General features: G+C 40.4%; 2 protein-coding genes across 2 annotated transcripts in view; one reads left to right on the forward strand and one right to left on the reverse strand.

The window, feature by feature from the left end:
* Positions 1 to 19,038, forward strand: part of LOC6576066 (trans-1,2-dihydrobenzene-1,2-diol dehydrogenase) — a 25,243-nt gene extending 6,205 nt beyond the window's left edge. The window contains exons 2-4 of the mRNA XM_002002033.4: positions 17,143 to 17,442; positions 18,068 to 18,600; positions 18,668 to 19,038. Of these exons, the coding sequence (XP_002002069.3) occupies positions 17,143 to 17,442; positions 18,068 to 18,600; positions 18,668 to 18,946 (1,112 nt within the window). The 3' untranslated portion in view covers positions 18,947 to 19,038. The remainder of the gene's footprint in view (positions 1 to 17,142; positions 17,443 to 18,067; positions 18,601 to 18,667) is intronic.
* Positions 41 to 11,379, reverse strand: LOC6576065 (mucin-5AC). The gene is made up of 3 exons (XM_032729235.2): positions 10,776 to 11,379; positions 4,736 to 4,978; positions 41 to 2,680 (listed from the first exon to the last, which is right to left on the reverse strand). Exons 2-3 carry the CDS (start codon positions 4,959 to 4,961, stop codon positions 291 to 293), a joined length of 2,616 nt encoding a protein of 871 aa, XP_032585126.2. The 5' UTR covers positions 4,962 to 4,978; positions 10,776 to 11,379; the 3' UTR covers positions 41 to 290.
* Positions 19,039 to 19,391: the final 353 nt, after the last annotated feature.

Raw genomic sequence — 19,391 nt, forward strand, 5'->3', positions numbered from 1 at the left:
ATTCAAATTCAAATTTAAGATATAATTTGTAAATAAATTATTAATATTTATTGTCAATTATTGCACACTTAACAACTAAAAAACAAGACATTTTTCGATAATTTAATTTAAATTACAATACGAACAACAAACAATACATGATATTATAAGACTACAAGCTAGCAGCATCAACTTCTTTAAAGCTTACTATTATTTACAATTTAAACAATTAGGTGTATGAAAAATTTCTGATAGATTTGGTATAGAGCGCAGTTTTAAGAAACACACAAAAAAAAAATGCTGAATTAATGTTAATGACGCTGCTCGACATCGTCGCCGTCGTCATCGTCGTCATCGTCGTCGTTAGCTTGGCCAGGTGCTAGACCCTCAATCAAGTCGTCCAAATCATCATCGCCATCATCGTCCACATCATCGACAAATTTATCGATGCGTTTGAGTAAATTATGTTCACTATCTGACGTCTCGTCTTCACTCACATCTTCCAGATTGTCCAGTTCGCCATCCTCTAACAGCTCGCCAGCCTCATCATCATCATCGTCAGCATCATCATCATCATTGTAGTCAGCTTCGTCTTTGGCCTCGGCCTTAATACGCGACTCGGGCAATTGATCATAGTCAAAGATTTGCCGGGTAGCACGCGGCGGCTGTTCAGGCTCCGTGCTGGTCGCGATCTGTGAACCATTTTTGACCTTCTCATCATCATCATTATCATCATCATGATCATCATTAGTGTCAGCTGTCTCCAGCAGACTCTCTATGCTCGCCCCTTGGCTGCCTATGCGCGGCTCTGGCTGCTGTGGCTGCTGCTTCGTCTTCATTGTCACCGGCTTCAAGACGGTGCTGCTGCTGCCCATTGTGGGCGTGGCCAGCGAGCTGGTCGAGACTATATCTTGCGCATCGGCAAACATGTTGTCCAGCAGGCTAAGCAGATCATGAACCCCACCACCATTCGCTGGCGGACTCTGGCTAGTCGAGGCTGCAGCTGGCGTTGTTGTGGCGCTTAGACGAGGCCGCACTGTGGTTGGCGCTGTGGTTGCTCTTGTTGTTGTTGTTGTTGTTGCTCTTGTTGTTGCTCTCGTTGTTGGTGGTGTTGGCGTGGTCGTCGTCGTCGTCGTCGTCGTTGTTGTTGTAGTTGTTGGCATTGTCTTTGTATGCAAATGCTTCACCTGATAACTCTCGACTGTGCCACGCTTCTCGTTGGGATCCGCAGTCCGCACCACTGGCTCACGCTTCGAGATGACGGGCACAATTTTGGGACTGTGCGGATCCAGTTCATTCTGTCCATATGTCTTGACCTTCGAGTGACCCTCGATAATGAGATACATCGGTCCGAGCAGCGGCTTGGGCGGCTGTTTGTAGTGCGAGAAGAGCGCATCGGTGGTCAGCTCTAAGGCGGGCGCCACAGTGGGTCGATGGGCCAGATTGCTCGTCTGTGGTATCATCAGCCGAGAGCTGCTCATCGTCGTCTTTGTCGTCGCTGTCGTCGTCGTCGTGGTGGGATTCCTATAAATGGGTAAAGCGGTGCTTGTTGTTGTTGTTGTTGTTGTTGTTGGTGCCGTTGGGTGAGCGCTGGACATGAGCATGGGTCGAAAGCCGACGCTGGCCGTGGGCATGGCCATCGTGGGCGTTACATACAGCTCGGCCTGGGTGCTGCTCGCCGTGGCCGTGGCCACAGTGGGTGGACCAGGCACAAAGGTGACGGGCGCATAGGTGAAGGGCGGCCGAGTGGCGCTGGCCATCGACTGCGGCTTGGTGGTGCCCATTAGATACTTGGTCGCCGGCATTGTGGGCTTCATGCGCTGCTTCATGGTCGGCTTGACCAGCTCCTTCTGCAGCAGCTCGTGCAGCCAGGGCTTGCGCACGGGCTTGGCGCCCGACCCATGCCCATGGATCGAGTTGGGGGCATAGCTTGCGGTTTGTGGCCTGGAGAAGCTGTAGTGCTGCATGGACTCCTGATGATGGGCATCCGCATAGCTCATGCGATGCGGCTGCGTTACGCCCATGCTGGACAGACTGGACATGCCGGACATGCTGGAGAGGCTGGACAGGCTCGGCTGGGAGTGCGTATACCAGGGCGCCGTGGCACTCGAGGTGCTGCTGTAGTAGTGCGTGGTGCTGCTGGAGGGCTTGCTGTGGCTGCTGTGGCTGCTGTGGCTGCTGTGGCTGCTGCTGGTGCTGGGCGAGCTGTAGCTCATGTAGGAGCTGCTGCTGGGCGAGTTGATGATGTTGTGGCGATACTCCACATGACCCATGCCCTTCATCAGCATGGGCGGCGGCATGAGATGCGTGTGTGGCATGTGCAGCATCTGCTGCTGTTGTAGCTGCATCTGCTGCTGCTGCTGCTGGTGCATCTGCTGCATTTGCTGCGGCGCATAGTAGCTTCTGCGTATGGGCGCATATTTGGATGGCATCGACTGGTGCTGCTGCTTCTGTTGCTGCGTCGGCCTGGGCCGTTCGCCAGCCACGCCCAGCAGCAGAATTTCGCTCTTCGTCTTGTTGCGCAACAGCTCCGCGGGCAGCTTCTGCCTGGCATCCTGGCTGCTGCTCGCATTGTTCTCCGCCCAGTAGCGCACCCGATCCAGCGCTGGCGGACTGTAGTCGTAGGTGGGATCCTTTTGCAGTGGATCCCCGTGGCCCAGCGGTCGCCATTCGTTGTTGTTGTTGGGGTCCACCCGTGGCGCTGCAATGAATCGAAGCAACAGTTGCATGAATTAAGTGGAACATTTAATTGCTCCCCATCAAACTGGCCTGCAGGCGGCCAGCTAGCCAGCCAGATGGAGCGAGCTATGCCCCCTGGCAGCTATGCCAGCCGCCCAATCATAGCTCGTTAAAGTGTTAACAAATGTTTTGGCACCGTGCATCTGGCCAAGATGCACAGCACAAGTAAGAGTAGAGTAAGAGTACTCTAGTTGAGACTGCTCGACTACGAGAAAACCCCTGAACCCTTCGAAATTTTATAAAATACATGTGAGTCTACATTTAAAACTTGGCGACTCTAGCTCTAAAGATGTAGAGATATCATTCTTAACTGATTCTCGATAAGGTTTTTAATCGATAATACAAAAACGGGAGTAGTTATCGATTTTTGGAAATAAACTTCAGATGCGGGTCACCCGAACGAACATAGCAAGAAAAATGTTAAGTCTCTAGCTCTTAAATCTTCTGAGATCGAAGTGTTCAAGCATACGAACACACAGACGGACAGACCAACGGGCATGACTATATCGACTCAGCTTGTCGCTCAGATTAAGAATATATATACTTTATAGGGTCTGCCACGCCTCCTTTTGCCTGTCATATACATTTAACAAATTCATTAATTTCCCGGATTTCCCATTTCCTAATGAGTTTAGGGTATACCCAAAAAATATTTTCTATTCAGCTGAGCGTTGCGTGTAGAAGTAGTTGCTAGAGCAAAGTATATGTAAAACTTATAAATAAGGAATTTGAGTCTAACAGAAAACTAGATTTATTTAAAAATTCAATATATATAAACTGCATAAAATAATCGGAATCATGAGGTTCTTTTTAAAATTTCCATTTGCGTTGCTGAACAAATTTATGTATATTTCTTAGTGAAATAGTTGAACTACATATTCGTTATTGCATAGTGATATTATTAATTAATATCATTCCGACAACATCAAAAATTATATATTATAAATCGCTATACATAGATACAACTAGTAGCACTCTTTTTTCTTGACTCAACTCTTCTTCGTTCCACCAAAGACAACAGAATTAGCCGCTGCTCAAGCAAAGAGTGAGTGACCTCCCATTCAGCTGTGGGAATCATGACAAAGTATGGCACTTATGACTTATGACTGATGCCAGGCCATCCAATAGAGCTGAAGTCATAGTTCAAGCTGCCTTGAGGCGGTGTAAAATGTCGGTGTGCGCCCACCTGACTGCCAAACGGCAATCAGCAGCTGGAAGATCACGGCCAGCGAGCACTGGAGGCCATCAGTCGAGGCAGGCAATCAACACAGCAAACAACTGATTGACTGATCAACGGGGATTGGCGACCGAGACTGAGACTGGATACATAGAGACTCTCCATGGTAGTTGTATAAGCTATTAGCTAGAGCCAGACAAATCGCTTTCCATTTGAATGCGACGTAGATCAACGTGAGGACTTGCGCCGAACTAGGAAATGTGCGCCCGGACCTGAGTATTTTGATCTTGTTGCTGGCAATTTTCGATTTGTTTGGCTCAATTGGTTTTTGTGCCTGCCAAAGATTAAATGGCTCTGGGCGGCACCGAGCTGCGCTGGCCATTCACACACACACATATATATATATATGCACTACACTCACTCGTATATTTCTCTTGCTATTCCCATTTATCCTTGCATAATTGTCCAAGTCCCAAGTCGTTTTCACTTTCATTTGCGCTGCACCACATTAAAATACCGCGCATGATTGCGTTAAAATTGTTTGGATCTCCTAATGCTGGTCATTAAAATAGCCCCCCCCCCTCTCCACTCTCCATCACTCTCTTGCTCTGCTCACGCGAGGTGACTGTTGCAGAGCAAACAGGTGGACAGGTGATTGCGTCTCGTCTTGTGGTCATGTCAATTATGTCGGCATTTGGCGGCCGAAACAAAATCAAAGTGCAAATCTTTCATATTTGCGGCATTTCAGGCGGTTCATTGGCAGCTCGCATCAGGCCAACAAATGCACCCCACTGTCAGCAGCTCTACCTCCCCCCTCTCCAACTAATCAACTTGGCTCACCTGTCGTCGCATTGGGCGTTACGAACGTCAAGACATTCACTTCATCCTGTTGACTGGCAGCCTCAGCCGTCCTCTTCGCAGCGGCTGCCGCCTCGACTGCTGTTTGTGGCAAAACCTCAAACACCTCATCAGCTGCACAGGGGGCGTGGCAGGCGGCATATAGGCAGAGCCAGCCGCAAAATATTGACAGCAAATTGAGGGTTTTGTGGCGTTCGCTAATCATCATGAAACGGTGCGGGTTATCTGGAAATATAAATGCAAATTATTTTGGTTTTACTTTCCTGCTTTTTTTTTTTTTTTTTTTTTTTGCTTCTATTATGCATTCCAGATGATTCAATCGCTCGGGCGTCATTGACAACGAAAGACTTAGGCAACGAACGCGCATTGTAATTGATCAAGTTTTGGGCATTATCTAATTGGTCTGTGGCATTTTGAGATAGTTGAGTTGTTTGTTAAGATTAACTAATAATTGCTGAGATCTGTTTGCTGAGGCTTTACAAAAAATCACACTGTAAATAAAATATTGCAGTCATAATTGACTGCGGTAAGGTGTTTGACCTTAAACATTCAAATAATAAAATTTCCTAATAAAACAGATGACTTGGGTACAAAGTTGAAATCATAATAACAAAATTAAATATTATTATAACAATAAAATTGTAAAAATTATGAAAATGGTAAAAAAAAACTCTTAAGCAATATGCTTAAGTGTTTTGTCCCGTTGAAAATATAAATGAAATTAAAATAAAATAATTTTTTAATATCAAAAATATTTAAATAAGTATTTATAATATAATATCTATAATGTATATGATAGATATCAATTAAATCATGCTAATAAAAAATTTTAATATTTACATATAAAAATACATATATATATATATATAAAATTTAATTATATAAAAATTATTTAAAAACAAGTAAGAAAGCTCTAGTCGAGACTGCTCGACTACGAGATCCCCTGAACCCTTGGAGCAATAGATATTTCAATACTTTTTCGCGACTTTCAGCTTACACAAGAAACACGCACACACACACACACACACGCACGTACGCACACACAGGTATACATACACAGACACGCATACAGACACACATACACACACACACGCATACAGACACAAACGCATACACACACACACACACACACACACATACACATACAAGCAACCACGCATAAACACGCATGGGCTGCAGTGTGCGCTTGCTATGAGAACTTAATTGTTTGATAACTTTTTTTACGGACGTACGATCTTCATGAAACTTTTATCTCTAGTATTTGAAATACGCTTTTTACAAAAGTGAGGGTGAGGGGGTGAATATAGAGGTGGGGGGTAAATTTTAACAAAAACCGAAATTGTATAAATTGCATATAAGCATACATTAAAAATTTGGAGACTCTAGCAATAAAGGTGTAGAAGATATAATTTTATAACTGGGTTTCGATAAGGTTTTTTATCGATAAAAAAAGATCGAGATGAGTTATCGATTTTTAATGATAAACTTGATATGCGCGCTGTAATTACGGACATTTAAAAAAAAATTCGTCTCTAGCTCTTATATCTTCTGAAATCGACGCGTTCATACATACGGACAGACGGACAGACAGACGGACAGGGCCAAATCAACTCAGCTCGTCACCCTGATCAAGAATATATATACTTTGTGGGGTCTGCCACGCCTCCTTCTCCCTGTTACATACATTTCAACAAAACCATTATACCCTGATTTCCCATTGAAAATGGGTTCAGGGTATAAAAATAAAAAAATATATATAAACAATTGAATTAATTAAATTTTTTTTAATTGGTCCCTCAGTCTATATTTTAATAAATATTTTTAATATATTTTGTATATAAATTAAACTACAATAATAAACAAAATTAATAAAAAGAAAAATATATACAAAAACTTTCATTATATAAAAAAGTATTAAAAAATTAAACAAAAATATATAAAAAATTAAATCAATTTAATTTTTTTTTATTTTTATACTTTTTATACTTAGTTTTCCAATCGTATGTCCTTCAATAAGGAAAGCCACTTTTAACTTTAGTTTTAATATGAGCGACCTCGATTGGGCATATATATAGTCTAGGATATCCCCTAGGCCGACTGACTCTGGTTTCGTGTCTTAATGAAGACTCAACATGATCTCGAGGTTTCTCAGCTGTGCTCGAAACAGTTTGCCAAGAGTGACAGAGAGAGAGAGAGAGAGAGAGTAAGCGACGCACAGCCAACTTTATTAAAAATCATATCGCCTGAGACATCAGCTTTTTTGGGTGGTCCATTTAAAAACGAAGCAACAACGACGACAGCAGATCAGAGAAGGTAATATCTCTTGGTACATGTCCTTAGGGTTTCGCTCGTCGCTCAACGGACGCGACTCTGATGCTTCACGCAGCGCTGTCATCGGACGTGTTCCCATTGAAAGTGAAACTTGTGCACGGATTTTCGATTTTGGAACATATAAAAAAAATATGTACGAAAATTTGCATTTATTTTGCAGCTCTACTGGTTATCGTTGTTGTTGTTGCTGCTGCTGTTTATGCGGCTGTTGCACGGCGTCTGCTGCCGCTTGGCGGCAATCGTAAAAATTAACTTGATTACTACACGCATAAATAAAGCCATTAAATGGCAAACATCTCAGCACGGACAGCAATTAAAATCAAATAAAATTCACCGACGGCTCTGTTAAAGAAGCCCCGAAGTTGGCTAATTATTTGTCGGTATTCGTTTTTCATTTTTTTTTTTCGGGGCGTGACCTGCACAGAATTGGCGGTAATTACTTTTATTTACAATAAAAGTGAATGAGAAAAAAAAATTGTGAATTACACGAAGCTGTCGAGTCTGATGAAGGTTTTGCACAGATTTGTTGAACAATCTATATGAAAGATGTTGATAAGAGATATGTGTGTGTGTATCCTTATATGTATGTATGTATTTGGCATAGACAAATTAAAGTTGATTTAAAAAAAAAACTCTCATAGAAGACAGTGAGTAAGAGAGAGAGAGAGAGCAGAAGAGTGGAGAGAGATTATTGAGATTATTAATGATCTAGTTTGCAGAATTTTATCACTTGTTTTAAGACCTTTTTAGAGAAACGATTATTTTAGTGACTTTTTTTTAAACTTACAATAAATTTGTAACTATTTAAATTAATTATGCTGGAATATTTCAGTAATATTTTACATCATGACAATAATATACAAACTATATAATGGTAAAAACCAAAAACAACTCTCTACTATTTGAATTAGGCCTAGTTTTGTGTCAATTAAATGATTGTTAATTGCAATTTTCACACTATTGTCGCGTCGCGTTGTTATTTAATGGGCTCGCTAACTGCAGCAGTTACGATTTATTTTGCATAATACGTTTAATTATGCATAACTTTTTTGTTATTTAATTGACTTTTATTATGTTTACATGAATGAGCTGTCAGTACGGTCGTTAAACGAGTTTATCTTAAGAGCCAGCACGAGCTGCAGGAAGTGGCTCGAAAGTCTGTCTAACCATGTGCCGCTCTCAGCTGCTGTTGTGCAAAATGTTGTGATCTAACATATTATGCTTAGGCTCGAATGCCGAGCAAACGGAGTATACATATGATATGAATTTGAATTTCATTTGCGTTTGATGAGCAGAATCTTTTTATCTTATTAACATTATTATGTTCTGTTAGGTTGCCATTCCTTACAATAGCTGCTGTTAAAATATAACGATAGGCACGTAAGATAATTCGTTTATGTTACTAAACACAATTTTTGTAGCTTCCTTTACGTCATGTAATGCACATACAGATATAAGAAATTACAGAATACTTTTACGTTACTAAATGAAATCTCTTTAGCCCTATGTTAGCTTTACGTAATGTAATGTAGTTACATATGTAGATATGAGAACTCAACTATTTACAGGTTAAAGCTAAGAAAAGCAAATGTTCTTAACAGAATTTGCCCTAATTGCATTAACAGCAAATGTTCTTCACAGCATTTGTCCTAATTGCATTAACAGCATAATATAATTTTACAGACTAAGTGCCAAATGAAATTAACTTAACATATCCTTGCAACTTAAGCTATTTTCTGAATATGTACATATTTATTTATTATTTGTCATGCATCTATTTTGAACAAGGTGTTCAAACAGCAACATGACTAATTTTACTCATTTATTCAACCTACATTTCTCAGTCTTTCACCCCTTTTCTTGTTTATTTTAAAAGCATATTCACATCTGCCTTTTCCAATCAAATATGGTTCGTAATTTGAGTAACAATTAGCATTTCAGTCAATTGAAAAGTGCAAGTTGTTTATATCCTAGTTTCGCTGAGTGTGGGCCACACGAGAGTGAAATATATTGGCTTATCAGCACGATAGATCAACTTTGGAATACGTGACGATGTGTGGGGTATTACAAGCCCGGACTGTGTGCATATGGCCAATATGTTTTCAATACGTACTCAATGTACTTTCGATACTTCAAACTATCTGCAAATGCATCTGGCAATGGCCCAACCCAGAGACCTCGCTCGCAAAGTGACGGCTGCTGTTAAGTGAACGCTTAAGCCAATGAGCCGGCTGTAAATGCATGAATGCATGAAGCTAACAAACCGACCAATAAATAAACAAACAAGCGCAGCAACAACAACAACAACAACTAAGTGACAAGCACAGGCAAAGCCAAAAGATTCATTCAAGTGTGCGACACTTTTTATGCGTGACATAAAAAGCGACAACAACAACAGCAACTGGTCAACAACAAAACTGGGGATGCATACCAACATGGCAGCGTATTAGCAAAGACAAATACTAATTGCAGCCAAAGCAGCAGCAACGTTTGCAGTAGCAACAGCAGCAGCAGTTATTGTTGTTGCTTTTGCTGCCGGCAGTTAATTTCATTTAAAGAATGTCATCTTCACTTTAAGTGAAAGATAAATACACACACACACTCGAACACAGTTGAAAAAATCGACAGTTGCAAGTGTTTGGCTTTGTCTCCTTTTCCTTCAACTGCAAACTGCAATGCGAACATTTGACGCTTGCCTCTGGCCACGCTGCGTATGAGTGATGAATGTGTTTTATTGTTGTTGCAGCTGCTGCTACTGCTGCTGTTAGCTGATGATCGTCTTAATTCTTAGCGCAAATACCATGGCACATTCGATTTCGCCGAGAGTTGCAGCATCCGCCGCAAAAATTGAGAGTTTGCTGAAAGCATCAACTCATCGCTAAACAATCGATAGGTAAACATAAATGAACTGACAATGGATTCAACTAATTATCGATTATTTATGCTACTTTCGATAGCTGGCTGCTGTGAATGAAACAATTGCATTTCATTTATTGCATATGAGCCTCAGATGAATCTATGAGAATAGGCTTTAATAAAAAGCGTATAAATGATTGAATGAATATACTATTAGAACACAGAATAATTTGTTAAATAAGAAAACAAGGAATACATTTGATTAGAAAGTATTTAAAATATTTCTTAAATCTTTAGACATTCTTTTTAAACTAAACGCGTGTACTTGCTGAATGTATTGAATTCATTAAAAACTTAAGAAGTTCAAAGCTACAACATTTAAACTCATAAAAAAAAAAAAAAAACATTTTCAACAAAATTTTGGTATTATATATTTCCTTAATAAAGACATTTTCTGTGATTTAAAAAAAAAAAAATATATATATATATATATATATTTGTATATTTAATTTAATAATTTTAGCAATATTCAAAAAATGTTGAACTCTTTATTTGTATATTTATTTTTTATTTAAATTATAATATTTTTAAATTTTTTAAAATTAAAATTTAAAATTTGTTTTTTAGGTTTAATTTTTAAGTTTATATTATATTTAATATAATTTCGTGATCATTTTTTTGAAGTCAATGACATTGCTTTTAAGATGATTTCCTATTTGTGTTCCCATTACACATAAAAGAATAATCAAGCAAAACCATTGAAATGGGAACCCAATGAACCCATTAAAAATGAGAAATCAGGGTATACAAAATTCAATATTAGCGAAATACCTACCATACAACGCGAGATAAACACGAAACACAATTCACTTGAGTGCAGATAATCGTAGCTACTCTGTCGTTGTCGTCGTATAATCCTTTTACTATTGCACAAATATTTATCACTTTGCGTTTAGATAATTTGCAGTCATTTCCTTTGCGGCTGCTGTTTCAGTTGCTGCCGCTATTGTCACCAGTCACAAGTCACAAGTCACAAGTCACAAATGAATAAGTGAATAATCAGGCTTTTGGCTTAATCGCTAACCCATTCCCATTCCCAATTCCGATCGCAGTTGCATGGGTCTGGCGAGCATTTCATTTCATTTCATTCAGTAAATTTCACTTTTAAGCGACAAAGCCCGACGTGCTGCGAATCACACTTGTTGCTCGCGGATCGAAGACTCTCCAAGTCATTCGCACTGCTACGAGGAGCAGGAAACTTTAACTGAGGCTCAAACTGAAATTGAAACTGAGACAGAAGGCTAGAGGCTGTGTGCGGCTTACTCGTTGGCGCATCCGTTTCAAAACGCGTCCGTTTGTTAACTGATTTCGCGTTGTGTTGGCCAAAACTCAAATTCGAAAACTGCTCAAGAAGCGTCAGCGTCAGCGTCGACGTCGACATTGGCAGCGGCATCGGCATCGGCATCGGCGTTAGCGTCACTGCTGCAGTACAACGAACCAGACAAGCAGCCAGACTGAGACCCCAAGCCACCTCGCCCCACCTTTCTGTTCCCCGCTCCCTCTCTCTCTCTCTCTCTGTCAGTCTCAGTCCCTCTCTTCGCTTCTGCAGGCCAAGCGGCGTTTACTTTACAATTGCCAGCTGCACTTGTTGCTGTTTTGCTGACCAAAGCGAATCAATATAAATGCGTCGCAGTCGCCGTCGCCGTCGGCAGCGGCGTCACCGCACGCCAAAGTTGTCGTCTTTTATTATTTGTTGTTGCGGCTGCTGCTTCGACTGTCTTTGGCTTTGGCTTTGGTCTCGCGCCTTCCACAGCTCCACAGCTCCTCAGCTCCTCGGCCCCCTCCCCCCACTCCGCCTGCGCCAACAGACTCACTTTTCACTGCAACATGTTGCTGACTAACTGACTGACTAACTGACTGACGGCCGCCGACTGACCATGAAGTTGTCTACGCGGGGATTATCAAACACAACAAACCGGAGACAATGTTTACGCTTAATATGATATCAGCGAAATGTTAATCATATTCCTTTAGCATGCTAGAGATAGGCAACTGCTATGCGCTCTAAACCGAAGAGTATCTTGGCGAAATATTGACAATATCTTTTTGAAGTTTATATAAACACGAGCAAGTCAGTAATTAGGGATTATTATAAAGCAGAAATATAGAGTCATCTTTACATATCTTTCTCGAGCAAATTTTTCATATTTACTTTGTATAATTGATTTATTATTGCACTTAAATACATATAAGGCGGAATACCTCCGCAGCCCGTACTTTATTCTATAACTTAGTTTTAATTTCATATGACCTGTAACCTCTAAATAAATTGTTAAATATATATGTACATAAAGTTTAACAATATATTTTTGTTCATTATTTTTTTTTTTTTTTTGAATTGTTAAATTAAATTTTTTTTTTTTAATTATAAATTCATAAACGAATTTTTTTTATTTCAAATTGGTCTATATTTTTATATGGCTTTATTTATTATATTATTTATCGATTTAAATATTATATGTATTTGCTTATTATGTTTTATTTTTTATGAATTGTACCTTTTATTTATATACTATTGTTTGCTTTTTACCATCAAATCAATACCAAAAAATAAGTTTATTCAATTATGCTAAAGTAGTTCAGACTGTCAATAGAATTTATAAATATTTTGAACACACTTTTGCTTATAACCAAATAAGGTTAACTTATTATGTTGTTAATAGATTCTTAACACGTTTCAGCTTGCAGCTATTTGGCACAAGCAACAAATAACATTTCACCCAAACAATCAGCAATTGAGCTGTGACAAGCTTTCAAAAATATGTAAAAGAATGTAAAAAAAAAAAGAAAAGATGTATATATGTATATGTACTATATACTTTAAAGACTTATACACGTATAAGACTTTCGAGGTTGAACTTATTCAAGAGCTGCAACTGCTTCAACTGGGCAAGAAGTTTGTTGTTGTTGTTGCCGGTGCTGCTGTTGCTACTTGGGCGGTCAATGTCTGATCCAACTTTCGCTTTTGTTGCATGGACAAGTACAATTGGCATGTTTTATGTGTGTTGCATAAAAAGCAATCTTTGGCATTTGATTGAATCAACATTTCTTTGGTGCTGAAATTGAAAAATATGTTAAGAGCTTAAGGCAAATAGCCGCAGCAACAATAACAACAACCGCAACAACAACAACAACAACAAACTGTGACAGTCCAGTCATGCTGGGCTCTGGCTATTGTTGATTCGTTGTTGTTGCTGTTGTTGTTGTTGTGGTTGTTGTGGTTGCTGTTTTGGGCGTGTGCGTCTTTGCCAAGAGTTTTGTTGACGTCGCGCGACTTGAGACATGCATAAAACTTGTAAAGCTATTAAAACGCTTACTGCGACAACTACAACAACAATAACAACTACAACAACAATAGCTCATACGGATAAAGAGACAATCATTCAATATTGTTGTTAGTTTTGAGGCCGGCTCATTAGCTTGATGTGTTAATTAAAGCGAAATGTTGCAGAAATTTTGGTCAAAAAATTGCAAGAAAAAATTCAAATACAAAAGACTTAGGCAACGAACTTGACGTTGCATGACTTTCACAAAAGAATGCCAAGTAAGTGCGCTGCTGTGTTGGTGTAAATATGAAATTGTTTGTCAGGCACGCCCACTTATATACATACACACATACATACACACACCCCCACTCAGCTCTTTGCCCCTGCGCTTTGTCGGCTTCACTTTGTATGAGAAATGGAGGCGAGCAGCCAAAGTTGGTCATTTGGTTAGTTTTGTTGCAGTCTCCTGTCGTCGCCGCAGCCGCCGCAACCGCCACTGCCTACTCCTGCTCCCTGCGCCCCTCTAATTAGCGCTGCATTGCGTGTTGCATGTTGAACGTCCTGTGCCGCGTATATAAATTGTATCAATAAATTTATTGATTTCAACTGTTGCTGCTGACTTGTTAAATATTTTGTGCAACGATTTATGTTGCCAGCATGCAAATTTGTTTTTCCTTTCAGCTCTTGCTCTAGCTGCTGTTGTTGTTGTTGTTGTTTTTGTTTTATGGTGCTGTGCGGCTTTAATGAACATGTCGCTACTTGGAAAGAGTCATCAGAGAGACGCACACACACACGCACACGCACACGCACACGCACAGGCACAGGCAATGCGGCAGCTCGATAGAAATGTGGTGCGCGGTGCACGTTTAACGATCTGAAATTAGGCAACCTTTCACTAGCCATAATATTAATTTCACCCACAACAACTTCCGCTACCTTTGCGTAGAACACTTTCATTTGTCTCTTGGCTTGCATTTGGGTTAGGGCAGTTTCGATTTGCTGCCGCTGCTGCTGTTGCCGCTGTTGGCACCTGCCATGCATGCTAAGGCTGGCGAAAATCGAGCCACAATGAACCAAGTGAAATGTTGTTGTCGCCCGGTGCATAGCTAATTAGATAAACAAATTTTGTGTTTCATGCGCTTTTTGCTTTTGCTTTTTGGTTTTTTGTTTTTTGTTTTTTATTTGGCCTACGGCGCGCCGACAGAGCTCCTCGCACTTTGGCTACATTGTTGCACGCATTCGAAATTCGAATTATTGAAAAGTGAAAAAATTACAAAAATAACAGAAACAACAGCAATAGCAACAAAAACAAACATCAACTGCATACGTAGCGTACGGTTTCTAAAAGAAAGTGAAAATCCAGCGCTGACAGAACGCAGTGTAAGCGTTAAGCGTAAAGTGCGCCGCCTAATGGCCGCTCAACGAGCAGCGCCTTAGTTGGCCAGGACCAGCCACTCAGCTGCCACTCAGTCGAGCTGAGCTCGTGTCGTGTCACGAGCACGATTTGTCAAGCTGATTGCTGTCAGATAAGTTAAAAAAAAGCTCTATGCATACAACTGTAACGAAGCTAAAGTCTTTTGGACATTTAAGCTTAAAGCGACTTAAATATACTATCTGTTTTAGATGAAACTTTAAGCTTCGAAAGCTCATTAGAACTTCGATATGAATTTTGCTGCGCAGAAAAATTCAGCAGATTAAGTATAAATTAAGCTATAAACTTAACACAAGCTGTTAACTAAAAGTTCACTTGAACGGCCCTAACATAAGATTTAAATTTGAATCTTATCGAAGTCCAATGGCTTTTATCAATACTATATAGTAAAAGCTTCGAAGATTATATCCAGAAAGCTGCTTTCTATATTTCCTAGCCGAAATATTCAAAAATTATTTGTTGTTGAGAAAAAACTCATTTTAGGTTTTCAAAATATGGCAAATATTATCTGATATGAATAACATGTAAAAGTAAATTGAAAGCTTTGCTGAGATGAACCAAATATTTATTAGGCTGTCTTGAAACAGTAGTTTAACTATACAAAAGCTGTTGTTGGTCAACAAGTGCTGAAATTACATAATAATATTATGATATAAATTGAAGCATATTCAAATTAATCATATATCTAATCACATCTTATATAAACACTTTATATATACTCGTGCTCAGCGGCTCATCACTGACTGCTAAGAGCCGCTGATCCACTGGCAGCCAGGCTGGCGAAGTCATTCACAACTTTTGATGCTAAACAAATATGACTAATTATGGAGGAACTGAGGCTGGCGCGCACTAAACAGTGCCGCATAATGCGATCGTCGTCTTCGTTTCGACATAGATGGGCTGGTCGCCTTCGTCTCTCTGTCTGTCTGTCTGCCACTCCCCGACGGCGACTCCGACGGCGACAGCGACTGCGACTGAGACTGAGACTGAGACAGAGACTTCGTCTAGTAACCTGTTGGGGATGGATAGACAACGAGCAGCAACACCCGCAATTTCGCCAATTCGTGGAAAAAGCAAAAAAAAAAAAAACAAAACAAAACAAATGTATATAGATAACAAGTAAGAAGGCTCCAGTCGAGACTGCTCGACTAGGAGATACCCTGAACCCTCCAAGCTGATATTCTAATCATTCTGCACTTCTGTTATGCACACATACATACACATGCATCCACACGCACGCACAAGCCTGCGCTCTGCTAACTGCGCAGTAAGCAGCGACTGCGCTTGGGCTGCGCTGCAGTGGGCAATATTATGAGAATTTATTTGTTGAATAATTTCTTTTATAGACATACGATCTTAATGAAACTTTTAGAGTGTAATCATATGGTGAATATATGTGTACATTCCAAAGCACAAGTCTCTAGTATTTGAAATGCGTTTTTTACAAATTGGGGGAGAAGGGGGCGTGGTATCCAAAATCTGTAAATCACAAAATCTTTGTATCAATTAACTTTATATACAACGCAAATTTGAAGACTCCAGGTCTAAAAGTGTTCAAATTAGGCTTAAAAAACAAAATCAATTTTTCGATTATTCTCGATAAAAAAGTTATCGGATGATTTATCGAAAAAATAAAGCAAACTCGTACTGCGTATGGTACACACGAGTATGCATGCCAAATTTCAGCTCTCTAGCTCTTATAACTTCTGAGATCGACGCACTCATACGGACGGACGGACGGACGGACAGACGGACAGGGCTATATCGACTCAGCTCGTCACGCTGATCAAGAATATATATACTTTGTGGGGTCTGCCACGCCTCCTTCTGCCCGTTACATACTTTTTCACAAAACCATTATACCCTGATTTCCCATTTTCAATGGGTTCAGGGTATAAAAAGTAAGAACGTTGCAGTCGGGCATTACCGACTGCAGAGTACTCATACTACTAAAATGCCTGAAACGTGCGAAATTCTCATACAAATGGCTAAAAATTTGTATGAATTGTAGAGCAGCCGCTTCGTTTCCTTTTATCTCTGCAGCGATCGGCTGTTGCAGCCGCTGGGATTAAAACTTTAACGAACAGGTAAATAGAAATGAGATGTAGGGAGGTCTTAAAATATTAATTTACATTGTATTTAACAGTGTTTTGTAACACACTGTTATTTAACAGTGTTACGCTAATACATTGTTAACTAACATTTTTTACCCAACTACTACTCGTTTCCCATACTCATATACATACCAAATTGCACAAAACCAATATACTCATTTTTCTTTCGTGAATGAGTATAGAAATAAAACAATCCATGCAATTGCGATTTGTATGAATGAAATGCGTTTTACGCGACTCGCTCCACAGCTCGACGTAGTTTTTGTTATAGATGGCAATGGCTCAGCTAATCTGTCCGCCTTTCCACTCTTTACCCCACCTCGCTCGCAGATTTGGCTGGACGTTGTATGCACCATATGAGGCCAGATGCACTTCGTAGACAGAGCACAAGGCAGAGCGAATCTAAATGGAACTCAGACGAGTCGCAACGGAAACTACGCTGGGGCATTGCGCCCGTCAATCTCTTGGCCGAAGACTTTGCCACCGCAATCAGGGTTTTGCCACCGGACAGCCACTGCATCACCGCCTGCATGGACGCTTATCGATCACAGGCACTCACCTTTGCCAATCGCTATCAGGTGCCCAATGTTTTTACCAGCTTTGAGGATCTGGCACGTTGCCCAGATGTTGGTAAGACACAGATACAGATACAGATACAGATATAGATAGTGATACAGATACAGATGCAGATACAGATACAGATACAGATACAGATACAGATACAGATACAGATACAGATACAGATACAGATACAGATACAGATACAGATACAGATACAGATATAGATATAGATAGTGATACAGATACAGATGCAGATACAGATACAGATACAGATACAGATACAGATACAGATACAGATACAGATACAGATACAGATACAGATACAGATACAGATACAGATACAGATACAGATACAGATACAGATACAGATACAGATACAGATACAGATACAGATACAGATACAGATACAGATACAGATACAGATACAGATACAGATACAGATACAGATACAGATACAGATACAGATACAGATACAGATACAGATACAGATACAGATACAGATACAGATACAGATACAGATACAGATACAGATACAGATACAGATACAGATATAGATAGTGATACAGATACAGATGCAGATACAGATACAGATACAGATACAGATACAGATACAGATACAGATACAGATACAGATACAGATACAGATACAGATACAGATACAGATAACAGCTGTTATATTTTGAGCATATTGCAGATGCCGTTTATATATCTCCGCTGAATTGCATGCACTGCGAGCTGTGTCACCTGATGCTCAACCATGACAAGCACGTCCTATGCGAACAGCCACTCTGCATGGATGAGCAGCAAGTGGTTCAACTTGTGGGCAAGGCTAAGGCACGTGGTTTGTTTCTGATGGAGGGTGTCTGGTCGCGCTGTCTGCCCGCCTATCAGTGCTTGCGCAGCGAGATCATGAAACAGAAACTAGGCACAGTCTATGACGTGAAGTGTCAATTGGGCTGGCGTCTGCCTATCGCCCAGTCCAGCAGGGCGACCTATGCGGGCGTGACAAAGAACTGGGCGGCTGACTGCATACAGCTAGCTTTATGGATCTATAGGGAGGTGCCGATGTTTGTGAAGGCTGCGGGCAAGCTCAATGATGGAGGCGTTGATGTAGCCGCCGAAATAGAACTGTGGTTTAAGAACAATCGGTGTGCTATCCTGGAACTCAGCGCCGAGAAGAATCTGGAGAATATGGCCAGCATACGCGGTACCAAAGGCTCCGTCACAGTAAGTTCTTAGAGTGATATACAAAAAAGAAGCCAACTTCTTAATCATTTCCTCTTAATCATTTCAGATGAACTGCTTCTGGTGCCCCACATTATTGCTATTTAATAATAAGAAAATCAAGTTCAAATTGCCAAGTACTGATCGGCCAACGTACTTCGATAGCCGTGTTGGCATGTGCTACGAAATGGAGGAGATGCGCCAATGCATACTTAAGGGACGCACAGAGAGCAAGCTGTTTAATCACGGCGAGAGCCAATTAATGATCAATCTAATTGGTCAAGTCACGGACATGCTGGCAGTCAAGGGGCAACACATAAACGTCCAGAGCGTTGCGGCAGTTCAGTAAAACGCTGACGGGTTGTGTCAAATACTCTACCTTAAGAACTTTGTCTTATTTTAAAATCTTTTGATTATTAAAATTTGTAAACAATGTTAAAATTGCTTACACTGTACTGTTAGCTAAGACACACACCCAAGCGAAAAGCGCTTTTAAGCTTAGCGTAGACAACAATCTAATCAACATTTTCAGCTTTTACAACACTTCAAGGCCAGTACACTGATCAATTCGAGAAAATAAGAATAACAAAAACAAAAACGTTTGAGCTTCGGGAATCTTCTATTACGATGTTTCTCGAAGTTTTATTTTTTGAAGCACGTTGAACTTTTGATTCGGTATAGCTTGAGAAAGCCCGAGGTGTTGAATGAGTAATATGTCTGCCAGCTGATAGCGGTAAACAATGCTTATCACCGGCACATCTGATGTGCGTAAGAATTGCATTTATATAAATAAG

The sequence above is a fragment of the Drosophila mojavensis genome, unplaced genomic scaffold (genome assembly GCF_018153725.1).
Source record: "Drosophila mojavensis isolate 15081-1352.22 unplaced genomic scaffold, ASM1815372v1 contig_36, whole genome shotgun sequence".
Taxonomy (NCBI): Eukaryota; Metazoa; Arthropoda; class Insecta; order Diptera; family Drosophilidae; genus Drosophila; species Drosophila mojavensis.

Excerpts from the sequence above, each read along its gene's own strand:
- LOC6576065 (XM_032729235.2), bottom strand. The coding sequence starts at position 4,961 with ATGATGATTAGCGAACGCCACAAAACCCTCAATTTGCTGTCAATATTT. Across the intron at positions 2,681-4,735 it reads AACGCCCAATGCGACGACAG|CGCCACGGGTGGACCCCAAC; the intron begins GTGAGCCAAGTT and ends GATTCATTGCAG.